Genomic DNA, 20598 nt, shown 5'->3' on the forward strand with positions numbered 1-20598 from the left:
CGACTCCCGCTCTCGACTGCAGAGAACCCTATCTATCCCCCTAATGATACTATCCCCTACCACTACAACATTTCTATTTACTCCCCCCTCTTGAATGGCCCTCCGTTCCACGGTGCTGTGGCCAGGTTGCTCATCCTCCCTGCAGTCCCCGCTCCCGCCCCCACAGGGAGTAAGAACCTCGAACCTGTTGGACAAGAGCAAGGGCTGCGGCTCCTCCAACACTACCTCCTGGATCCCCGTACCTGCCTCACTCATAGTCACACCGTCCTGTCCCTGACCACGGACTACATCTGAATGAATTAATTTCATAGGTGTGACTACCTCCTGAAACATAGAGTCCAGGTACTTCTCCCCCTCCCTGATGTGTCGCAGTGTCTGAAGCTCGGTCTCAAGCACATCAATACGGAGCCGGAGTTCCTCTAGCAGCAAACACTTATCGCAAATGTAATCACCGTGAGCCTCAATGGGGTCCACCGGCTCCCACATTTCGCAACAGTAACACATCACCTGCTCACCCATTCTATGCAATTAATTAAATTTCTTATTATTAGTTATGAAGACCCTCTGCCCCGATATAGATGATGAATATCACACCACTATTTAATCGGACTTACCAACTTATAAAGGTATAAAAGAGAAGGAAGATGACCTACCAACCAACTGATCACCTACCTCCCTTTTGAATGCTGTCTGTGGGGCCTGTTAGGTTGATTCGTCTCGCTGCTCTGCTTCCGCAGTGCTGGCTAAGCCTGAGAGTGGGAAACAAAACAGGGCAAAAACACCCCCTCACCTCCCACTTACCAAACTCTCGCCTCTGAGTCAGAAGGTTGCGGGTTCAAGTCCCACTCCAGAGACTTGAGCACAAATATCCAGGCTGACACTCCAGTGCAGTACTGAGGCACTGTCAGAGGTGGCGTCTTTCAGATGAGGCATTAAGCTGAGGACCTGTTTGCTCTCTCAGGTGGATGTAAAAGATCCCATGACACTATTTTGAGAAAGATTTGCATTTATACAGTGCTTTCATGACCACCAGACGTCTTGAAGTGCTTTACAGCAAATGAAGTACTTTTGAGGTGTAGTCACTGTTGTAATGTGGGAAAGAGCAGGGGAATTATCCCTGGCGTCCTAGCCAATGTTTATCCCTCAATCAACATAACAAAAGGATAATAGCAAAATACTGCGGATGCTGGAAATCTGAAATAACAGCAGAAAATGCTGGAAACACTCAGCAGGCCAGGCAGCATCCGTAGAGAAACAGAGTTAACAAAATGATAGATTATCTGGTCGTTATCACATTGCTGTTTGTGGGAGCTTGCTGTGCGCTAATTGACTGCCGCATTTCCTACATTACAACAGTGACTACACTTCAAAAGTACTCCATTGGCTGTAAAGCACTTCAAGACAACGAATGGTCATGAAAGGCGCTATAGAAATGCAAGTCTTTCTTTCTTCACTGGTCTCACCAGCGACCTCTTCTGGCTGATGGTTGATTGACAGCCGAGAGTCCGCGCAGGCGCACGCGGGACGGCGGTTTGTGCCGAGTCCGGCACAGCGACCCCTCCCGGTCACCAAGGGTAATAACCGCGCATGCCCAGAGGAGACCAACACCCCTTCCCCCTCCCGAAGCTGCGCTTGCACACTCGGATCCTGTAGGACGGAGTCGGCGCGGAGCATTCCGGGAAAAGGCCTTGGTGTCGGTTACAGAGTCGCGATCGGTGACGCAAAGTGAGTTTTCTCCGCTCCGATTGGGTGGTGAATCGCGCGGGGTGGGGGGAGGGGTGGATCGGGAGAGAATAAAGTGAAATAGAAAAACCTGAGAGTCCGCGAAGCCCCGGACCGAGCGGCGTCAGTTGGACAGCGGACGTGATCTCCTCGGGGACATGTGACCCGGGCCCACGGCCTGATTGACGGGAGATTCCGACCAATAGGGAGCGAGCGGGGCGGGGCTGGCGGAGCGAGCCGGCGGCGGGTCCTCCAACCAATCGGGGAGCCCGAGGGGCGGGACTAGCGTCGGCTGATTGTCTGATCCGCAGGGCAGCGAGTTTCTCCAGTCCCTTGTCCGGGGCCAGGGGAGGCTGTGGGCCTTTATTCCCCTTATTGGACACAAGGCTCTTTGTCTCACAACACACTGGCTCAGGTTTTAATACAGACTTTATAAATTCATGAATAAAAGCAGATAAACCCGTGCTTCTGTAGAACAAACTTTCTAATATTTTATAGAATCATAGAATGGTTACAGCACAGAAGGAGGCCATTCGGCCCATCGAGCCCATGCCGGCTCTCTGCAAGACCACTTAGCTAGTCCCACTCCCCCGCCCTTTCCCCGTAACCCTGCACATTTCTTTACTTCAGGCACTTATCCAATTCCCTTTTGAAAGCTGTGATTGAATCTGCCTCCACCACCCTTTCAGGCAGTGCATTCCAGATCCTAACCACTCGCTGCATAAAAAAGTTTTTCCTCATGTCGCCTTTGGTTCTTCTGCCAATCACCTTAAATCTGTGTCCTCTGGTTCTCGACCCTTCCGCCAGTGGGAACAGTTTCTCTCTACTCTGTCCAGAACCCTCATGATTTTGAACGCCTCTGTCAAATCTCCTCTCAACCTTCTCTGCTCTAAGGAGAACCATCCCAGCTTCTCCAGTCTACCCACGTAACTGAAGTCCCTCATCCCTTATCCCTGGAACCATTCTTGTAAATCTTTTCTGCACCATCTCTAAGGCCTTGACATCCTTCATAATGTGCGGTGTCCAGAATTGGACACAATACTCCAGTTGAGGCCGAACCAGTGTTTTATAAAGGTTCATCATAACTTCCTTGCTTTTGGACTCTATGCCTCTATTTATAAAGCCCAGGATCCTGTATGCTTTTTTAACCGCTTTCTCAACCTGCCCTGCCACCTTCAACGATTTGTGCACACATACCCCCAGCTCTCTCTTTCATGCATCCACTTTAGGATTGTACCCTTTAGTTTATATTGCCTCTCCTTGTCCTTCCAAACAAAATGTATCACTTCGCACTTTTCTGCGTTAAATTTCATCTGCCATGTGTCCACCCATTCCACCAGCCTGTCTATGTCCTCTTGAAGTCTATCACTATCCTCCTCACTGTTCACTATACTTCCAAGTTTTGTGTCATCTGCAAATTTAGAAATTGTGCCCTGTACACCCAAGTCTAAGTCATTAATATATATCAAGAAACGCAGTGGTCCTAGTGCTGACCCCTGGGGAACACCACTGTGTACCTTCCTCCAGTCTGAAAAACAACCGTTCACCACTACTCTCTGTTTCCTGTCACTTAGCCAATTTCGTATCCATGCTGCCACTGTCCCTTTTATTCCATGGGCTTCAACTTTGCTGGCAAGCCTATTATGTGGCACTTGTCGAAAATCTTTTGGAAATCCATGTACACCACGTTAACCGCATTGCCCTCAGTTCTACCCATACAGATTCCACATCACCAGAGCTAATATCCTTCCTTACAATTGTGTTAATCCCCTCTTTAACCAGCAATGCTACCCCACCTCCTTTTCTTTTTTGCCTGTCTTTCCTGAATATTGAATACCCCTGGATGTTGAGTTCCCAGCCTTGATCACCCTGGAGCCATGTTTCCATAATCCCAATCATATCATATCCGTTTACATCGATTTGCACAGCTAATTCATCCACCTTATTACCAATGCTCCTCGCATTAAGACACAAAGCCTTCAGGCTTGTTTTTTTAACACTCTTAGACCTTTTAGAATTATTATTTACTGTGGCCATCTTTGATTTACACCCTTGATTTCTCTGACTGCCACCTTTGCTTTTCTCCTTCCTGTCTTTTGCTTCTATTCTTGTTTCCCTTTCCTCTGTCTCCCTGCTCAGGTTCCCAACCCCCTGCCATTTTAGTTTAAACCCTCCCCCAGAGCAGTAGCAAACACTCCCCCTAGGACATCGGTCCCAGTCCTGCCCAGGTTCCAATGTCCCAGGAATTTGAATCCCTCCCCCTTGCACCATTCCTCTAGCCACGTATTCATCTGAAATATCCTTCTATTTCTACTCTGACTAGCACGCGGCACTGATAGCAATCCTGAGATTACTACCTTTGAGGTCCTATTTTTAAATTTACCTCCTGACTCCCTATATTCAGCTTTGAGGACCTCATCCCGGTTTTTACCGATATTGTTGGTACCTATATGCACCACGACAACTGGCTGTTCACCCTCTCCTTCCAAAATGCTCTGCAGCCGCTCTGAGACATCCTTGACCCTTGCACCAGGGAGACAACATACCATCCTGGAGTCTCGTTTGCAGCCGCAGAAACACCTATCTATTCCCCTTACAATAGAATCCCCTATTACTATAGCTCTACCCCTCTTTTTCCTCCCATCCTGTGCAGCAGAGCCATCCATGGTGCCAGGAAGTTGGCTGCTGCTTCCTTCCCCCGATAAGCCATCCTCCCCAACAATATCCAAAGCGGTATATCTGGTTGAGAGGGGGATGGTCATAGGGGACCCCTGCACTACCTGCCTGTGCCTACTACTCTGCCTGGTGGTCACCCATTCCCTTCCTGCCTGTGGCAGCAGCGGTGGCGGCAGTGCGGACCTGCGGGGAACGAGGCGGCGGCGGCAGTGATAAAAGGTGAGCCCGAGGACCAGGCAGGTTTACCAATCTCAGAGCTCGGAGAGAGAAGTAAAAAGTAATCGAAGTGTGACATCACCAGAAAGCAGGTAAGTGATTGGTTGGTGAGTATTTCTCTCTTTTTAAACTTTAACTCTGTGGTTTATAGTTTCTAGGGTCTCTGTGGTGTAGCGGGGACTATTGGTAATCCAGGGCCCTTAATTATTTCATTTAACTGTAGTGAAATTGGTGGGATTGATTTGTTGAATTTAATTTGAATTAATTAAAGGGTAAGTCATGGCAGGACAGCTCGGTGCCATGGTATGCTCCTCCTGCGCTATGTGGGAACTCAGGGACACTTCCTCTGTCCCTGACAACCATGTGTGCAGGAAATGTGTCCAGCTGCAGCTACTGACAGACAGCATTGCGGCACTGGAGCTGCAATTGGATACATACTGGACCATTCGCGATGCTGAGGACGTTGTGAATAGCACGTTTAATCAGTTGGTTACAACGCAGGTAAAGGTGGCACAGGCAGAAAGGGAACGGGTGACCAACAGGCAGCGCACTAGGCACAGGCAGGTAGTGCAGGGGTCCCCTGGGGCCAGCCCCCTCTCAAACAGATATACCGCTTTGGATACTGATGGGGGGGATGGCTTACCAGGGGAAGGCAGCAGCAGCCAACTTCCTGGCACCAGGGGTGGCTCTGCTGCACAGGACGGGAGGAAAAAGAGGGGGAGAGCTATCGTAATAGGGGATTCTATTGTCAGGGGAATAGATAGGCGTTTCTGCGGCCGCAAACGAGACTCCAGGATGGTGTGTTGCCTCCTTGGTGCAAGGGTCAAGGATGTCTCAGAGCGGCTGCAGAACATTTTGGAAGGGGAGGGTGAACAGCCAGTTGTTGTGGTGCATATAGGTACCAACGATATAGGTGAAAAATGGGATGAGGTCCTAAAAGCTGAATATAGGCAGTTAGGAGGTAAATTAAAAAATAGGACCTCAAAGGTAGTAATCTCAGGGTTGCTACCAGTGCCACGTAGAGTAGAAATAGAAGGATATTTCAGATGAATACGTGCTAGAGGAATGGCGCAACGGGGAGGGAGTCAAATTCCTGGGACATTGGAACCGGGTCTGGGGGGAGGTGGGACCAGTACAAACTGGATGGTTTGCACCTGGGCAGGGCCGGGACCGATGTCCTAGGGGGAGTGTTTGCTAAAGCTCTGGGGGAGGGTTTAAACGAAAATGGCAGGGGGTTGGGAACCTGAGTGGGGAGACAGAGGAAAGGGAAACAAGGATAAAAGCAAAAGACAGGAAGGAGAAAAGCAAAAGTAGCAGGCAGAGAAATCAAGGGTTTAACTCAAACATGGCCACAGTAAATAATAATTCTAAAAGATTTAAGAGCGTTAAAAAAACAAGCCTGAAGGCTTTGTGTCTTAATGCGAGGAGCATTCATAATAAGGTGGATGAATTAGCTGCACAAATAGAGGTAAACGAATATGATATGATTGGGATTACGGAGACATGGCTCCAGGGTGGCCAAGGCTGGGAACTCAACATCCAGGGGTATTCAATATTCAGGAAAGATGGGCAAAAAGGAAAAGGAGGTGGGGTAGCATTGCTGGTTAAAGAGGGGATTAACACAATTGTAAGGAAGGATATTAGCTCTGATGATGTGAAATCTGTATGGATAGAACTGAGAAATACCAGGGGGCAGAAAACGTTAGTGGGAATGGTACAGGTAGACTATCCTTTATCCGCACTTCCGAAAACCGAAAACCTCTAAAAACCGAAAGTTTTTTCGTGGAGCGTAAGTCGTGCGCACGACATGACCCGAGTGGCGCCAAACATGACAGGAGTGGTCCGGGAGCTCAGCCTTTCCCTGTGAGCAGGGCAGAGGGTCACAGAGTTCCCTCCTGGGTAGGAGATTGCAGGCCGAGCCGGGCAGTGTGAAGGAGGTACCGGGAGAGTGAACCCAACAATACAGCGTCCCATTCGATAGCTGCAGCGGCCCGCCCGATAGTCTTTTCTTCCCCCTCCCGACCTGATTTGCGGGCCAGCTTAGTGTAGGAGTCAGCCGATACCCGGCTTTCCCACAACTGGCGGCGGCAGTCGAGCCCCAGATCCCCGCTAAGTCAAGGAATTCAGATACGGAGCAGGGGGAGCCGGAAACCTTGATCTAACGGCAGAAATCAGCAGCTGTTTTGTTAGGTTTTTTTTCTTCCCCTAGCATTTTTTTTCTTCCCCTAGCATTTTTTTAAACAGTCAGGCTGTGGAAAGAGTCTCTGTAGCTTAGCAACAGCTTCAGAGACGCTTCCAAGGCAGGGCCCGAGTGTTTACAAGCTGTTGCTAAGCAACAGTGTTTGTTGCCAGATACGGAGATGAAAACCTTCTGAAATCTGAAAAATTCTGAAAACCGAAACACAGCTGGTCCCAAGGTTTTCGGATAAAGGATAGTCTACCTGTATATAGATCTCCAAACAGTAATGCGGAGGTCGGGGATGGCATTAAACGGGAAATTAGAGAAGCGTGCAATAAGGACACAGCAGTTATCATGGGTGACTTTAATCTACATATAGATTGGGCTAACCAAATTAGTAACAATAATGTGGAGGAGGAATTCCTGGCGTGTATACGGGATGGTTTCCTGGACTAATATGTCAAGGAACCAACTAGAGATCAGGCCATCTTAAACTGGGTATTATGTAATGAGAAAGGATTAATTAGCAATCTTGTTGTGCGAGGCCCCTTGTGTCGGAGCGATCATGATATGATAGAATTCTTCATTAAGATGGAGAGTGAAATAGTTGATTCAGAGACTACGGTCCTGAATTTAAATAAAGGAGACTACGATGGCATGAGGTGCGAGTTGGGTAGGATTGATTGGGGAATGTCACTCAAAGGGTTGACGGTGGATAGGCAATGGCAAACATTCAAAGACCGCATGGATAAACTACAGAATTTGTTCATCCCAGTTTGGCATAATAATAAAACAAAAAAGGTGACTCAACCGTGGCTAACAAGGGAAATTAGGGATAGCATAAGATCCAAGGAGAGGACATATAAATTGGCCAGAAAAAGCAATAAACCTGAGGATTGGGAGCAGTTTAGGATTCAACAAAGGAGGACAAAGGGATTAATTAAGAGGGGGAAAATAGAGTATGAGAGTAAGCTTGCAGGAAACATAAAAACTGACTGTAAAAGCTTTTATAGATATGTGAAGGGAAAAAGATTGGTGAAGTCAAGCGTAGGTCCCTTGCAGTCAGAATCAGGGGAATTTATAATGGGGAACAAAGAAATGGCAGACCAATTAACTACATACTTTGGTTCTGTCTTCACAAAGGAGGACACAAATAACCTCCCAGAGATGTCGGGGAATATAGGGTCTAATGAAAGGGAGGAACTGACAGAAATCAGTATTTGTAGGGAAATGGTGGATGTGGTGTATTTGGACTTTCAAAAGGCTTTCGATAAGGTCCCACATAAGAGATTAGCGTGTAAAATTAAGGCACATGGGATTGGGGGCAAGGTATTGACTTGGATAGAGAACTGGTTGGCAGACAGAAAGCAAAGAGTTGGAATAAACGGCTCTTTTTCCGAGTGGCAGGCAGTGACTAGTGGGGTACCGCAGGGATCGGTCCTCGGACCCCAGCTATTCACAATATATATTAATGATCTGGGCGAGGGAACTAGATGTAATATCTCCAAGTTTGCAGACAACACATAGAAACATAGAAGAAAGGAGCAGGAGTAGGCCATTCGGCCCCTCGAGCCTGCTCCGCCATTCAATGAGATCATGGCTGATCATCCAAATTCAGTACCCTGTCCCTGCCTTCTCCCCATATCCCTTGATCCCTTTAGCCTTAAGAAATATATCCAACTCCTTCTTGAATATATTTAATGAACTGGCCTCCACCGCCCTCTGTGGCAGAGAATTCCACAGGTTCACCACTCTCTGGGTGAAGAAATTCCTGCTCATTTCAGTCCTAAATGGCGTACCCCTTATCCTTAGACTATGACCCCCTGGTTCTGGACTCCCCAGCCATCGGAAACATCCTGCATCTAGTCTGTGCAGGCCTGACAGAATTTTATAGGTTTCGATGAGATCCCCTCTCAATCTTCTAAACTCCAGTGAGTATAAGCCCAATCGACACAATCTCTCCTCATACGTCATTCCTGCCATCCCAGGTATCAGCCTGGTGAATCTTCGCTGCACTCCTTCCATGGCAAGAATGTCCTTCCTCAGATAAGGCGACCAAAACTGCACACAATACTCAAGGTGCGGTCTCACCAAGGCCCTGTACAACTGCAGCAAGACATCCTTGTTCCTGTACTTGAACCCTCTTGCTACGAAGGCCAACATACCATTTGCCTTCTTAACCGCCTGCTGCACCTGCATGCTTACCTTCAGCGACTGGTGCACAGGAACACCCAGGTCTCTTTGCACTTCCCCTTCTCCCAATCTATTGCCATTCAAATAATAGTCTGCCTTCCTGTTTTTGCCACCAAAGTGGATAACCTCACATTTATCCACATTATAGTGCATTTGCCATGTTTCTGCCCAATCACCCAACCTGTCCAAATCATACTGGAGTTTCACGACATCCTCCTCACACCATATCCTCCCACCCAGCTTTGTGTCGTCTGCAAATTTGGAGATATTACATCCAATTCCCTCGTCCAGATCTTCAATATATATTGTGAACTGCTGGGGTCCTAGGACCGATCCTTGCGGTACCCCACTAGTCACTGCCTGCCACTCGGAAAATGACCCGTTTATTCCAACTCTTTGCTTTCTATCCGCCAACCAGTTCTCTATCCAAGTCAATACCTTGCCCCCAATCCCATGTGCCTTAATTTTGCACGCTAATCTCTTATGCGGGACCTTATCGAAGCCTTCTGAAAGTCCAAATACACCGCATCCACTGGTTCTCCCTTATCTATTTTACCAGATACATCCTCAAAAAATTCCAGTAGATTAGTCAAGCACAATTTACCTTTTGTAAATCCATGTTGACTTTGTCCGATCCTGTCACTGCTTTCCAAGTGCTCTGCTATTACATCTTTTATAATGGATTCTAGCATTTTCCCCACTACCGATGTCAGGCTTACCGGTCTATAATTCCCCACTTTTTCTCTGCCACCTTTTTTGAATAGTGGGGTAACATTAGCTACCCTCCAATCCATGGGTACTGTTCCAGAGTCTATCGAGTTCTGGAAGATGACCAGCAATGCATCTATTTCTAGGGTCACTTCCTTAAGTACCCTAGGATGTAGGTTATCAGGCCCTGGGGATTTATCGGCCTTCAGTCCCATCAATTTTCCCAACACCATTTCCCTACAGATACTGATTTCTTTCAGTTCCACCCTTTCATCAGACCCTATGCTCCCCGGCATCTCTGGGAGGTTATTTGAATCCTCCTTTGTGAAGACAGAACCAAAATATGTATTTCGTTGGTCTGCCATTTCTTTGTTCCCCATTATAAATTCCCCTGATTCTGACTGCAAGGGACCTACGCTTGACTTCACCAATCTTTTTCTTTTCACATATCTATAAAAGCTTTTACAGTCAGTTTTTATGTTACCTGTAAGCTTACTCTCATATTCTATTTTCCCCTTCTTAATTAATCCCTTTGTCCTCCTTTGTTGAATCCTAAACTGCTCCCAATCCTCAGGATTATTGCTTTTACTGGCCAATTTATATGTCCTCTCCTTGGATCTTATGCTGTCCCTAATTTCCCTTGTTAGCCACGGTTGAGTCACCTTTTTTGTTTTATTTTTATGCCAAACTGGGATGAACAAATTCTGTAGTTCCTCCATTCGGCCTTTGAATGTTTGCCATTGCCTATCCACCGTCAACCCTTTGAGTAACATTCCCCAATCAATCCTACCCAACTCGCTCCTCAGACCATCGTAGTTTCCTTTATTTAAATTTAGGACCCTAGTCTCTGAGTCAACTACTTCATTCTCCATCTTAATGAAGAATTCGATCATATTATGATCGCTCCGACCCAAGGGGCCTCGTACAACAAGATTGCTAATTAATCCTTTCTCGTTACATAATACCCAGTCTAAGGTGGCCTGATCTCTGGTTGGTTCCTCGACATATTGGTCCAGGAAACCATCCCGTAAACACTCCAGGAATTCCTTCTCCACAGTATTGTTACTAATTTGGTTAGCCCAGTCTATATGTAGATTAAAGTCACCCATGATGACTGCTGTGGCCTTATTGCATGCTTCTTTTATTTCCCTTTTAATGCCATCCCCAACCTCCGCCTTACTGTTTTGAGGTCTATATTCCACTCCCACTAACGTTTTCTGCCCCTTAGTATTTCTCAATTCTACCCATACAGATTCCACATCATCAGAGCTAATATCTTTCCTTACAATTGTGTTAATCCCTTCTTTAACCAGTAATGCTACCCCACCTCCCTTTCCTTTTTGCCTATCTTTCCTGAATATCGAATACCCCTGGATGTTGAGTTCCCAGCCTTGGCCATCCTTGAGCCACGTTTCCGTAATCCCAACCAAATCATATTCGTTTACCTCTATTTGCGCAGCCAATTCATTCACCTTATTACGAATGCTCCTCGCATTAAGACACAAAGCCTTCAGGCTTGTTTTTTTAACGCTCTTAGACCTATTAGAATTATTATTTACTGTGGCCACGTTTGATTTAAACCGTTGATTTCTCTGACTGCCGCTTTTGTTTTTCTCCTTCCTATCTTTTGCTTTTATCCTTGTTTCCCTTTCCTCTGTCTCCCTGCTCAGGTTCCCAACCCCCTGCTGGGTGGGCGTGTGTGCTGTGAGGAGGATGCCGAGAAGCTCCAGTATGATTTGGACAGGTTGGGTGATTGGGCAGAAACTTGGCAGATGCAATATAACGTGGATAAATGCGAGGTTATCCACTTTGGTGGCAAAAACAGGAAGGCAGATTATTATCTGAATGGCAATAGATTGGGAGAAGGGGAAGTGCAACGAGACCTGGGCGTCCTTGTGCACCAGTCGCTGAAAGTAAGCATGCAGGTGCAGCAGGCGGTTAAGAAGGCAAATGGTATGTTGGCCTTCGTAGCAAGAGGGTTTGAATACAGGAATAAGGATGTCTTGCTGCAGTTGTACAGGGCCTTGCTGAGACCACATCTTGAGTATTGTGTGCAGTTTTGGTCGCCTTATCTGAGGAAGGACATTCTTGCCATTGAAGAAGTGCAGCGAAGATTCACCAGGCACCTGGGATGGCAGGAATGACGTATGAGGAGAGATTGGGTCGATTGGGCTTGTACTCGCTGGAGTTTAGAAGAATGAGGGGATCTCATCGAAACTTATAAAATTCTAACAGGACTAGACAGACTAGATGCTGGAAGGATGTTCCCGATGGTCGGGGAGTCCAGAACCAGGGGTCACAGTCTAAGGATAAGGGGTAAGCCATTTAGGACAGAGATGAGGAGGAATTTCTTCACCCAGAGAGTGGTGAACCTGTGGAATTCTCTACCAAAGAAGGCAGTAGAGGCCAATTGATTAAATATATTCAAGAAGGAGTTGAATATATTTCTTAAGGCTAAAGGGATCAAGGGATATGGGGAGAAGGCAGGAACAGGGTACTGAATTTGAATGATCAGCCATGATCTCATTGAATGGCGGAGCAGGCTCGAGGGGCCGAATGGCCTACTCCTGCTCCTATCTTCTATGTTTCTATGTGCAGCCTTTACCTGCGGTGTGACCAACTCATTAAACGTGCTTTCCACGATGTCCTCAGCATCGCGAATGCTCCAGTATGTATCCATTTGCAGCTCCAATGCCGCAATGCGGTCTGCCAGTAGCTGCAGCTGGATACACTTCCCGCACACATGGTCGTCAGGGACACAGGAAGTGTCCCTGAATTCCCACATAGTGTAGGCGGAGCATACCACGGCGCCGAGCTGTACTGCCATGACTTACCCTTTAATTAATTCATATTAAATTTAATCAAATCAATCCCACCAATTACACTATAATTAAATGATATACTCAAGGGCCCTTGTTTAGCAGCAGTCCCCGCTACACAACAGAGACCTTAGAAACTATAAACCGCAAAATTTTTGTTTGGAAAAAAGCGAGAAATAGAGAAATACTCACCAACCAATCACGTACCTGCTTTCTGGTGATGTCACACTTTGATTACTTTTTACTTCTCTCTCTCCTCTTGCAGGTCCGCCTCTCACACTCTGGGAGCTCGGTTTAAATCAGCCTCTCCCGCCTCTCCTCTCGCAGGTCCGCCTCTCCCACTCTCGGAGCTCGGTTTAAATCTTGGGATGTGGGCGTCGTTCGCAAGAGCACCATATATTGCTAATCCCCAGTTGCCCGTTGAGAAGGGGCGGTGAGTCGCCTTCTTGGACTGCTGCAGTCCGTGTGGTGAAGGTACTCCCACAATGTTGTTCGGTAAGGAGTTCCAGGATTTTGACCCAGCAATGATGAATATGTCTCAGTCAGGATGGTGTGTGACTTGGAGGGGAACTTGGAGGTGATGGTGCTCCCATGCACCTTCTGCCCTTGTCCTTCTAGGTGGTGGAGGTTGCGAGTTTTGGAGGTTCTGTCAAAGTTCTGGTCGAGTTGCAGATGTATAAAGTTCCTTTCCTTCGACCCCTCCCTCTCTCACCTCTCTCTCACTCCTCCCATTGAGGCCAGAGTCATGTGTAGGCCCAGACCAGGTGGCGAATTCCCTTCCCTGAGGGACATTAGTGAACTAGTTTGATTTTTATGACAATCCGGCAGCTTTCATGGTCACTTTTTTCTGGTGCCGGCCCCACAAATGACCAGATTCATTGAGCTCAATTTCACAACCTCCCTTTGTTTTCTTGTGGGTTCTCTCTCATGCTCCCTGTTTTAAATTAATTTTACAGGGCATTAGAAGGGGAGGATTTACAGACGGTAAGCTGAAACCAAATATCACATCAAGATCTGACAGAGTCACTCGACTCATCAGATCTGAATATCACCAACCTCAGAACATGGAAGCAAAAATCACCGTTCACAGCGGGGAGAAACTGTACACATGTTCTGTGTGTGGACGAGGCTTCAACCGATCCTCTGGTCTATCGAGACACAAGCACAGTCACACCGGGGAGAGGCCGTTCACCTGCTCTGAGTGTGGGAAGGGTTTCACTAATTCATCTCACCTACTGATACACCAGCGAGTTCACACTGGGGAGAGGCCGTTCACCTGCTCCAAGTGTGGGAAAGGATTCACTCAGTCATCCAACCTGCTGAATCATCAGCGCGCTCACACTGATGAGAGACCTTTTAAATGCCCGGATTGTGGGAAGTGCTATAAAAGTTCCGGGGAACTGACATGCCATCAACGTGTTCACACTGACGAGAGACCATTCAGGTGCTCTCACTGCGGGACTGGGTTCAGGCGATCATCTGAACTCACTGTACACCAGCGAGTTCACACTGGAGAGAGGCCATTCACCTGCTCCGTGTGTGGGAAGGGATTCACTCAGTCATCCACCCTGCTGAAACACCAGCGAGTTCACACTGTGGAGAGGCCATTCACCTGCTCTCAGCTTGGGAAGGGATTCACTCAGTCATCCGACCTTCAGACACACCAGCAAGTTCACACTGGGGAGAGACCTTTCACCTGCTCTGAGTGTGGGATTGGATTCAGTCGTTCATCGAACCTGCTGACACACCAACTTGTTCACACTGATAAGAGACCTTTTAAATGTTCTGACTGTGAGAAGAGATTTAAAAGCAAAACGCATCTGCTGAGACACCAGCGAGTTCACACTGGGGAGAGACCGTTCTCCTGCCCTGTGTGTGGGAAGAGATTCACTCAGTCATCCACCCTGCTGAATCACCAGCGAGTTCACACTGATGAGAGACCTTTTAAATGCTCGGACTGTGGGAAGTGCTATAAAAGTTCTGGGGAACTGACATGCCATCAACGTGTTCACACTGATGAGAGACCGTTCAGATGCTCTCACTGCGGGACTGGGTTCAGGCGATCATCTGAACTCACTGTACACCAGCGAGTTCACACTGGGGAGAGGCCATTCACCTGCTCCGTGTGTGGGAAGGGATTCAGTCAGTCATCTCACCTGCTGAAACACCAGCGAGTTCACAAGTGACTGCAGGGGTTGGATTCTGCTGTTATTGCTGCTGTTAATCACATCTAGGACTGAACCATGTTCATTCTGACAGTTGGGGTTTGTTTCTGCTGATGTTAATAACTCCTGTAACTGGGCTGGAGTTTAATATCCTGGATAGATGTCAAATAAACCAGCTTTGCTTTAAACACATTGTTGTAGATTTATGTCTGTCCCACCTGAGTGTTTAGCATCACCTGGCTGGAGCTCAGAAAGGACAATCTGGGGGAGGATCGTACGGCGGGAACAGAACTTCAGCCTGGACACAGTCCTTCAGGGCCACACTGAGAGGGGCAAACGGCACTTTGGTCTTTCTCGTCTCTCTTCACTGACAGCAAAGTCCCCGTGCGGGTTAATCTCGAGGCGGATGAGAAACGTGTCCCAGCTGCTCTCTGCCATGGTTCAGAGCTCCTCGGCACGGAACAGAAGGCTCCTTTGGGAATGTACCCAGTGCTTTTTTTTTAATGGCCTTATTAACGTGTGTTGCTACTTTTAGTGATTTGTGTATCTGTATCCCGGGATCCCTCTGCTCCTCCAGCCCATTTAGACTCAGGGGAAAAATTCGGTGGCGCCCCCTTTGGGTTGCTAACATCGCCGGGGCTAATTTTAGCGCCCCAAAAAAGTTAGCGCCCCTGTGCATTAAATTCAGTGGTAGCGCCCCAAGCAGGGAACAGATAGGCGTTTCTGCGGTCGCAAACGAGACTCCAGGATGGTATGTTGCCTGCCTGGTGCAAGGGTCAAGGATGTCTCAGAGCGGCTGCAGAACATTTTGGAAGGGGAGGGTGAACAGCCATTTGTCGTGGTGCATATAGGTACCAACGATATAGCTAAAAACTGGGATGCTGCCAAGGTCCGCGCATGCTCAGCTCACCTTCCATTGTTAAAGGTCAAGCCCCGCCCCTCACACACTCCGATTGGTTGGAGGACCCGCCGCCCGCTCGCTCCTCCAGCCCCGCCCCACTCTTCCTATTGGTCCGGACCTCCCATCAATCACCCGGACAGAAGGTGAGCTGAGCATGCGCGGACCTTGGCAGCAGCCGGTGACACATCAGGTGAGAGAGCTCAGGGAGTGGGTTAATGAACCCCGGGGGAGGCTGCGATATTCTCAGCAGCTCAGCTCTGCTCGGTGCTGTGTGAACGGGCTGATCCACACCCCGGCTGCTCATGGGGAATGCCAGTGTGGAAGGCCCAGTGCAGAAGGCCCAGGGTGGAAGACCCAGAGGAGAGTGTCCTAGGTGGGAGGCCCAGCACGGAGGACCCCAGGCGGGGGGCCCAGGGCGGAGCGGCTGGTCGACAGAAGCAGAGTCGGGAGATACTGTGGGTGAGCATGCTGCACGGTTTCTAAAGTTGAAGAATGGTCTCCGGCCCGAATGAGTTCCAGCGGCCCCGCCTGTGCTCCATCTGGTGGCAGCTGTGAGGCTTTTTCTCGGTGACGGGGGCCGGTTTGTGCGCTGCCATTTTGGTGGAGGAAAGACAGACTGTTCCTATCTATAGTATGGTGCTTGAACAGTCATAAGATGGGAAAAGAGAACGGAATAATAGTGAAAAAGGAAAAAAGGAAAATAAAAGGAAGATAAAAGGCAAAACAAAGTAATATCGGCAAGGAATAATGAATGTCTTGATGGCTGGATCCTGTGAGTGATAACAGCAAGAAGAAGGAAATTTGAGTACTCTTTTTCTTCTTTTACGGGATTTGAGAAAGTGGTCGGCTTCTTTTCTGTGGAAAGGTTGAAGACTGTGGATAAGGATCATGACATTATATGGTTAGATAACATCAAGTGAAAATGAGGAGTTATTAGAGTGCCAATAGGACTGGCGTAGAACTGGTATTTACTTGTTTTGTTGAAGAAGTTTTGGGTTCTGGTTAAAAGTATTTACTTGAAGTTTTAATTGATTTCTGATATGGTTATGGGACTTTGTATATTGTGGTGTTATTTAGTGTTAAAGCCTTCCTCAATGTACAAATGATCGATCGAACGAACGAATGCTCAACTGAACGCACGCATGCGGACACAAATATTACGCACGCACACACACATACACAATGGAACTTACGTTCGACCGAACGACGTGCCCTCACTCCCCAGGATGAAGGCCAGCTTGGTGAGCATGAGGTTTGCCAGGACGGATGAACGAACGCACGCATGCAGACATGCACAATGGAATTTATGCTTGAGCGAACAAACGAACGAATGGAGGAATGAATGACCGAATGATTGAGCGATGCCAGTAGGACTGCCGTATATGGGTTCTTTCTTTTCTTGGTTTATTAAACAGTGGCAGTTTGTACTGTAAACATTATTGATTTACCTGTAAAAATTTATTATTGTATTTATATTGTTGACCATAAAGCTGTTTTTGAGGTTTTTTTATGTGGTCAATGAATGTAATGGATTTACTATGTAATTGATGAGTTGTATAAGTAATGTTGTACTTGAATGTTAAAAAAAAGGAAAACAGGTAATACCAAGCAAAAACAAAGAGTTACCAGATTGCCAATAGGACTGGCGTAAAATTGTTTTTCACTATGGGTACCTGTACTGTTAATATTGTTGATTTGTCTGTAAAATTTATCACTGCATTTGTACTGTTAATCCTAAAGCTGTTTTTAAGGCTTTGTTTTATTGCGGCTAATGAATGTAATGGATTTATTATGTAATTGATGAGTTGTAACAAGTACTACCATATTTAAATAAATATGTTTGACGCAAAAAAAAAACCCGGGGGGACGCGGGCTGCTCACACCCCGAGTGCGGCCCCAGGCCCCATTATTAAAACACTCAACATTATCCGCCTCCCCACAACTACCCGCCAGTTTAAGACACAAACCCCGGGACAACCAGGAAGTGCTGAGAAATCCCCAGCGAGTCAGAGAGAGTCTGTAAATGGAGGAGAAATGGTGATTGACCAGGGAGCGTCTGTAAATGGAGGAGAAATGCTGACTGGTCAGGGAGCATCTGTAAATGGAAGAGAAGTGGTGACTGGTCAGGGAGCGTCAGTAAATGGAGCAGAAATGGTGACAGGTCAGGGAGCGTCTGGAAATGGAGGAGAAATGGTGACTGGTTAGGGAGCATCTGTAAATGGAGGAGAAATGGTGACAAGTCAGGGACCGTCTGTAAATGGAGGAGAAATGGAGACAGGTCAGGGAGCATCTGTAAATAAAGGAGAAATTATTCATTATTTTGGGGCTTGGTTTGTGTGAATAAGTATATCACTAGTTTCAATTAGACTCTTTTCCGTGTCCTAGCTCCTGTAAATACTGGCTGGAAAGGGGCTGGACTCTCAGGAGGCTCCACACCGCTGGCTGCTCATGTGTCCGTGATCTCCATCAGATTAATGTGCTTCTGCTGTGGGTGTGTTTAATAAAGTGCCCGAAGCAGTTCATAAGGTGGGGAACCAGCGAGTGTAAGCGAGGAAAATCTGGATGGTAAAACAGAACTAACAGACTCAGGTGTTAATCCCAGATCAATAGTTTATTACGAGTGCACACAGGAGAACCACCTCAGCCAACCCCAGCTGGAGGCACCGTTCTCAGAGGAAAAGTGACAATACGGCTTAGTTTATACAGTTTATTAGACATCACCCACTTATTACTAATGGGGTGTATACATGGGAATATTGATACTTCATTGGTTTACATGGTTAATCAATCAACTACTAAGCCTGTCCTTCGAACTCGAGTACCCCCTGAATATGTCAGGAAGAAGCTTGTCGACTGTAGGAGGCTTCATATTCATGAGCTATCTCTTACTCTTGTTATCGGTATGGGAAAGTATTTTCCAGCAGAGACATGGCTAGCTGGATACAAAGCCACATTGAATTATGCAGCCGGCTGACTACTTCAAGACCTTATTTGCTGCTGCTTCTTAATCGTGTCTTTGTATTCTTATCTCTTCCAAGAACAGGCTCTTTCTAAACAGTTACCAGGTTGTAATTACAAGCAACATTTCAGAGTGCCTTTGGTCAGCTAATTTCTATTTATGTTAGTTTAAAAGGGTTAATATAGCCAAGTATCCCATGGTGCTTTGCGTTTGTTTTCCAGCTAACAAGACTAAATGGTACCTTTCAGATAGTTTTATACCGGTCAAATATTGAGGACCCCTTTACATCCCTTAAACCAAATTTTATCCGAACAATCCCCCCTTTTGGCTCTTGGCTAAGCCATATCCGTCACCTATATGCAGGATGCTGTACCTCATCTTAACCAGGTTCCCTTCATGGTGGCCACCAGTCCGGGTGGAAGAGAGGCAGAACATCTGATAGTCCTATCAAACTATGATTGTCTCCCCTTTTATATGCACCTTACCCCAATATATACTACTCCCGGTACCACTCAGACGTGTCGTTTGTTGAGGTCAAAGAGGCACTGATGACATTCTCACCCAATCTCTGCTTTACTGCCTTGGCCAACCTTTTCATCCTCTGCCAACGACATTTATTACTGTTATGTCCGTGTATCTTGATGTTGTGTCCTTCAATAATTAGACAACAAGACTGCAGGGAACGATTCAACAGGTGTTTACTGAATGAGGGTTACTCTAGAACTAACTATACAGATCACTACTCAGGGTTTATATACAGGTGTGGTCACTGCCGGTACTACAGTATACAGGAGCTGTTAAAGTAGTTCTCTCCCTTAAAGGTACATACATTACAATTCCTCCCCTTTTAGACTAACAGTACCATAACATTCATTTAACAATTAAATATCAAACTAATTACAATTAACACTTTTAACATGCAACATTAGCTGAAAATAGTCTATTTATAAATTCAGTCTTTGGGGAGGCTTCCTGATTCTTTCTGGATAACGCCTTTCCCGAGTGTCTCGCTCTTGGTGCGGAGGCGATTCTAGCACCCTGTCGTCAGTTGACTCATCAGCTTCCAATGCTATTGTTTCTGAGGTAGATGCGACCTGTACGTCGGGTTCCTCACCAGGTACGTATGGCCGAGACATGGGGTTGACTCGTTCCTGTGACCCTAGGATCTGGTCAGCATGGCGTCTCACAATGTTCTCCCCAACATCCACTGTGTACATTAGTGGCCCCTGCTATGTGCATATCGTTCCTGGTTGCCATTTCTCTGTTCGGTAGTCGCGGGCCAAGACTGGTTGCCCTACATTGAAGCTCCTTGTCGGCTTCTCATTGATGTGCTGGAATTGCTTACTCTCAACATCTCTTCGTACATTTGGTCTGAGCAAATCCAGACGAGATCTCAACCTTTGGTTAAAGAACATCATGGCCAGGGTCTGGTTGGTGACTGCATGTGTCGCATTTCTGTAGGCTAACAGGAAATTGTCCACCTTATGCTGCAGTGGAATGTCGTCATCGCACATGGCCTTTACTGCTTTTTTAAAGGTTTGTACGAACCTCTCAGCCAATCCATTTGTGGCTGGATGATACGGGGCGGATGTGTAATGCCTTACCCCATTCCTTTTCATAAATCTTCGAAACTCTTCGGACACAAACTGTGGTCCATTATCAGAGCAAATCTGCTCTGGCAAGCCGTTCCTGGCAAAAAAGGTCCGTAGGACTGCAATAGTTTTCTCCGTGGTGGTGGAGGACATTTTGATCACCTCAGGCCATTTCGAGTGCACATCCACGGCTATTAAAAACATTGAGTCCATGAATGGACCAGCAAAATCAATATGCACCCGTTGCCATGGAGATGAGGGCCACTCCCATGGGTGTAGTGGGGCATGTGGTGGTGCATTTTGGACCTTCTGGCATCCTGAGCAGCTCTTTGTCAGGTCCTCGATTTGCTGATCGATCCCCGGCCACCACACATAAGCCCTAGCAAGGCTTTTCATTTTCACCCCTCCCAGATGACCTTCGTGAAGCTCATTGAGCACTCTCTCCCTTAACTTGGGTGGAATTACCAC

General features: G+C 47.1%; 2 protein-coding genes across 2 annotated transcripts in view; one reads left to right on the top strand and one right to left on the bottom strand.

Moving 5' to 3' along the window:
* LOC147119478 (uncharacterized) overlaps positions 1-1872 on the bottom strand; it is a 16092-nt gene extending 14220 nt beyond the window's left edge. The window contains exon 1 of the mRNA XM_085985019.1: positions 1814-1872. The gene's annotated coding sequence lies outside the window, so the exon portion shown is untranslated. The remainder of the gene's footprint in view (positions 1-1813) is intronic.
* Positions 1609-17424, top strand: LOC147119479 (uncharacterized). Its single transcript, XM_085985037.1, has 2 exons — positions 1609-1725; positions 13470-17424. Exon 2 carries the CDS (start codon positions 13578-13580, stop codon positions 14697-14699), a length of 1122 nt encoding a protein of 373 aa, XP_085841163.1. The 5' UTR covers positions 1609-1725; positions 13470-13577; the 3' UTR covers positions 14700-17424.
* Positions 17425-20598: the final 3174 nt, after the last annotated feature.

Source organism: Somniosus microcephalus, chromosome 4 (genome assembly GCF_052327205.1).
Source record: "Somniosus microcephalus isolate GS21.2 chromosome 4, FLI_Smic_1.0, whole genome shotgun sequence".
Classification (NCBI taxonomy): Eukaryota; Metazoa; Chordata; class Chondrichthyes; order Squaliformes; family Somniosidae; genus Somniosus; species Somniosus microcephalus.